We start from the raw sequence: 5,440 nt of genomic DNA on the forward strand, positions 1-5,440 counted from the left end.
CCCCAGCATTCTTACTCTGTGTCCACTAATGATTCTCTCTCCTCTCTCACCAACAGAGGTTGTTCAGCTGAGCCTGGCAGAGGATCAGCAAATCAGTGTCTCGACGGTAACGGTGGGCCTCAGCGCCGTCCTCACCTGCTCCATCCAAGGGACTCTGCGTCCACCAATCATCTGGAAGAGAAATGGCATCATATTAAATTTTCTGGATCTAGAGGACATTAACGTGAGTGCACACTTTTATTATCTTAATCATGGCTAATGCTGGTTTGTGTTGCTGATAGTGATGCTTCAGTTGGTTGTAAAACCTACAAATAAAGTTTCCACCTCCTCTGGGTAATATTCAAATATGAGTTAACTACTTCTTTGTATTTAAAGCCATGATTGTAGTTTTACTAGATTTCTWGCAAAAGAAAAGTGAGATAATAAACAATGCAGTGGTTTTACTTAAAACTTAACTTTAACTTTTTAAACTCTGTTATAAGTGTAAATCTTAAAGTTTAATTTCCAACACTACTGGTTAAAAAGCGTTCATGAATTTTTTTAGATTAATAAAAATAAAATGTTTGCAATAAATTTTCAATTGAAATGTAAGTAGATTCCAAACAAAAATATGTTCTGCAATAACTAATACAAACACTAACTAGACATAGGTTTTTACGATGTAAAACCAAGTGTGCATTGCCACGTAGCATGTCCTTGCAGCATGGCTTTGCCTGCAGCATTGGACTTGCAGAATGAACTTTGACCTACTTCAAATGCGTTTTCTATACCAGCTTGTGCCGTCACGTCAGCAGGTGTTTAGAATAAAGGTAATTGTGTGACAATATGAAGTTTGAAGAAAATTTTTCTTAAAGTTGCATTAGTTGGGTTTTGAACCCTTTTCTCCTACATGAAAGACCATGACATAGACCATTAGACCAATGGCATTGTGGAAGAAGGTGGTGGCAGGTGTTGGTTTGTATGTGTGCAGAAAGAGGCCACACTGCCAATACAATTATTGACACTAAACTGCATAATATTACAACAATAGAGCAGTATTAAGACAATATTATAGTAAAACATCAAAATACAATCATGTTAGTATTGTAAACACTGAACTATTGAGATTAAATATTWAAAAAAACTATGGTGCAGCACCAAGTTGAGTACAGCTGGGGGCAGTATTGRACCATTACAAGGCCCCATTGACTCGCATTTTAAGAATTTGTAATAAAATTTAAACATTAATATTTCAAAAACTACAAGTGGTACAGACAGCAAAAGACAAAGCAATCATTTGGCACAGGACCTTTAAAGATGGAAATTACAATGGCAGCTCTAGGACAACGTATGTAGGAGCACTGGACTTGCAGAATGAACTTTGACCAAGTTCAAAAGTGTTTTCTATACCAGCTTGTGCCTGTCACGTCAGCAGGTGTTTGTAATTAAGGTAATTGTGTGACAATATGAAGTTTGCAGAGATTTTTGTTAAAGTAGCAGTAGCTGGATTTGAACCTTGATCTCCCGCATGAAAACCTACAGTGCTCATTATGAGACTATAGGAGATGTGGCAGAGGACAATCCCAGGGATTGGATTGTATGTATACAGAAAAAGTTTACCTTGCCAATGCAATTATTGACACTTAAGTGCAATATATTACAACAATAGAGCAGTATTAAGACAATATTATAGTAAAACATCAAAATACAATCATATTAGTATTGTAAACACTGACCAATTGAGATGAAATATTATTAATGTATGGAGCAGTACCAACTTGAGTCCAGCAYGGGGCAGTATTGGACCATTACAAGGCCCCATTGACTCYCATTATATGATTTTTGGAATAAAGTTTAAACATTARTATTTCAAAAACTACAAGTTATACAGGCAGCAGAAGGCATAGCAATCATTTGGCACAGGAGCTTTACAGGTAGAAATTACAATGGCAGCTCTAGGACAAAGTATGCAGGAGGAGAAGCATGGCAAATTTGAGATGACTTGGATGGAAAACGAATCACAATAGTGTGCATTTCATTGGCAATGCACACTGATAACAGGAAAACAATAGTGTGCATTGCATTGGCAATGTACACTGATAATTAGTGGAAATGTGAACTACAYAAATGATAAAGATGCAGCTGAATTTTCTATTGTTACATAAAACATTTACATGTTTAAGTAACATGAAAACTCTTTATTTAGTGGTGCTCTTCAGTAAAACCCCAGTGTTTCCCCTACCATTATACAGGCGGGGCACCCCCCACGCCAACGAGACGGCCCACCCCTCTAAGAATTTCACGGCATGTAGTCATTTTTATTTAAATAAGGCCAGATCAAGTCGAGAGCAATTTTTTTGCGACCCTCCACATCCACCTCTCGCCAAACTTAGGGAGAAAAAGATGGCGCAGAACGAGGCTGAGCACCGTGTGTGGTCCTCACAAAGATAGGAAGATGTTTGTGTGATTAGATGCGCAGCTCTGCTTTTAATCACGTTGCACCGATGTGACAGCTTTGCAAGCTACTTTTTCTTTGAAAATGCGACAGGTGAAGCCACAGTATACTTACTACCTTATCAATAATTACTGCCTTTTTTTCTTTCTCTGTGAGTGGGGGWTCAGCTTCACTCAGCTCAGGGGAATACCTCTCGGGAACGCACATGTCTCCTGGACCATTTTCCACCAAGGATTACATTGTATTATATAATTATTTTATTTCTAAAAGCACTCCGCAGCATTTCCCCCTGCGTGTTCACGTCACGAGCGCAACAAAACCGCGACGTATCAGCTGACTGTTTTTAAAGCAAGGTGCAGCGACTTTACAGCAGCTGAAGCTGTCAGTCTGCAGCTCGGCTCCAACCAGCCCGGGACTGAAGAGTTCACATGTCAACCGCTTCAGACATTTAACGTGTATAATGAGCATAAAAAATCTGTAATTTGCGCAAAAAACAGTGTTAATCACGCGGATGGAGAAGAGGTGCGCTGACCGCAGCTGCGCGGGATGGGGAGGAGGAGGAGGAGAGTCTTTTAAAGATGTGTCTTACATTTGACTTTTATTTTTTCTAAAATCACAGAGTTCTCTGAGTCAGSTTCAGATGTGTGTAGTTAATCATCAAAATTTAACCAGGTGTTTCAATGCCTTTAAATTACACAATAACTTTACTGGAGAAACTTGTCAGTTTGATTAAAAAAACAGTATTTTTTTTCTGTGCAGAGAACTTCCTCTGCTATAATTTATTTTAAATAAATACATCAAAGCYCCTCAGTTGAAAACACTAAAATTATAGAAAAGATGTTTAAAAACTTCTTTCCTCAGAAAGTCTTCAGTCCTAAGAACACTAAACTGTAACTTTAATAAGGTCATGTAGTATACTCCTATTTAAATAAAAAATGTTTGACCTGTAAACAGAAAGTTTATGGATGGATGTTGATTTTTGATTTCTATTTCAAAGAAGAGGATGAGGAGCAGCTCCTAAAACTGTCAACCTGCTGACTGAGAACATTTGTATATATTACACTTTGTATACAGAACAATATAGCCTACTTATTAAATTATATTTTTATTGAGATATTTTTTGGACAACCAAAATGTTTTGAGGACAACCAGATTTTGTCAAACCCCCACATGAGAGGTCACCACCACGGTTAAAAAAATCCTGGGGGAAACTCTGCTTAGTTAAAGTTCTTCTAGAGTTCAAATAATTCTTAGAAAGAACATGATTTGAGGTTTTTACTGATAATATTTTATTCAAAACGTTACAGAAGTCATAAGAAGCAGGTTTATTTTGAACAAACATTACAAACATGTTCATTCCTACAAAACTGTCAAATATATTTACAAACAACACTAAACTGATTCAGACTAACATTAAATAAATCATTTTTTATAATTAAATGTCTGTTTCCTGCTACAAAGAAAAATCCTCCTCCTGTCCTCCTTGTTCCCAATCAGGGTCAGTGTGGGGCTGGAACCTGTCCTCGTTGCCTTTGGGTGAAAGCAGGGGACACCTGGACAGGTCTCCAGTTTACCAGAGACACCTGGACAGGTCTCCAGTTCACCAGAGACACCTGGGGCCTCATGCACAAAGACTTGCGTGGATTTCTTACTGAAACCTGACGTACRGTCAAATCCAGAAAACGGCATACGCACAAAAAAATCCAGATGTATCAAACCGTGCGTACGCCAGAATCCATGCACATTGCTTTTGTACATCACAATTAACGTGGAACTGAGCGCAGGTAAGACACATCCCCTGACACGCCTTCATTAACAAACGTTAAGCAGATGCAAATTACTTCCTGCATGTGTGAAGGACACGTTTGAATGATCCCTGCACGATCAGAAATGATTTTTAATGTCATAAAAATAATGAATTAAATATGTGAGTGTGAAAAAAATCCTAAGTAAAAATAGGAATAAAATGTGTTTATCACGCAAAGAACAAGTGATTGTGTGTCAGTGTGTGTGAGAGTGCACGCTGCTGTGTTGCGCAACCGGCATCCATCCATTCTGAGTCTGACAATATTAAATTTGCACATGGTTTATTACCATAATTACTGTAAATACAGAGGAACATAAATATTTGGTAGAACATAGATCTTAGTTTATTTCATAGCTGCTATTAAGAAACGAGTCTCCGTCTCAGTAAAGAGTTCACATGACGTGACGTGATGTTGGAGAGTCCTCACAAACGCTGSGCGCACCGCAGCCTTTGTGCACAGTCTGTTTGTCTGTCAAGCTTTTGCTGTCCTACTTACAGCATTTTCACAAGTTATAAAGTGTACTTCCACKTGTCACTTTGGAGAAATCTACAGCAACGTAAATGCTAAGTAYGAAACATCTCCACTTCCGGCGAGGGTGCGYGCGCTCCAGAGCGTGACCATAACTCAGCCTTTAGAATCATATGGATGAGACGATTCCGTTGGTCATGATTCAGCTTTGGGTGGACTGGACTGAGTCCCGATCGGTCTGCCAGCTCCCTCTGGAAAGCTCCTGTGGAACCCCAGTTCAATCGCTGCTGCTGCATGTGCAAGCGGCCACTCGCTGCGTTGCGCTCCCATAGCGCAGCAGTGCCAAACAAAAAAACGATTTTTCCTCAAAACAGCTGATGAATCACTCGTCATCAGAAATTTCTATCTGTTTATAAATAAAAGCTCTGCGTGTTACACTATTTATTATATTCTCCAGTAAGGCTGAATCCGTTCCTGTTAAATGTATTTTTGGCACAACTTTGCGCGTCCTTTATTTAACTGCATCCATGTGGATGTAATAATTGTTAATCATGTGGATGTAATAACTGTTAATCATGCAGATGTATTGTAAATCATGTGGATGTAATAATTGTTAATCATGTGGATGTAATAACTGTTAATCATGCAGATGTATTGTAAATCATGTGGATGTAATAATTGTTAATCATGTGGATGTAATAACTGTTAATCATGCAGATGTATTGTAAAT

General features: G+C 38.5%; 1 protein-coding gene across 1 annotated transcript in view; it reads left to right on the top strand.

Moving 5' to 3' along the window:
• fstl4 (follistatin-like 4) overlaps positions 1 to 5,440 on the top strand; it is a 265,314-nt gene that overhangs the window by 200,167 nt on the left and 59,707 nt on the right. Inside the window, exon 7 of the mRNA XM_014018422.1 lies at positions 57 to 223. Within this exon, the coding sequence (XP_013873876.1) occupies positions 57 to 223 (167 nt within the window). The remainder of the gene's footprint in view (positions 1 to 56; positions 224 to 5,440) is intronic.

The sequence above is a fragment of the Austrofundulus limnaeus genome, unplaced genomic scaffold (genome assembly GCF_001266775.1).
Source record: "Austrofundulus limnaeus strain Quisiro unplaced genomic scaffold, Austrofundulus_limnaeus-1.0 Scaffold192, whole genome shotgun sequence".
NCBI classification, from domain to species: domain Eukaryota; kingdom Metazoa; phylum Chordata; class Actinopteri; order Cyprinodontiformes; family Rivulidae; genus Austrofundulus; species Austrofundulus limnaeus.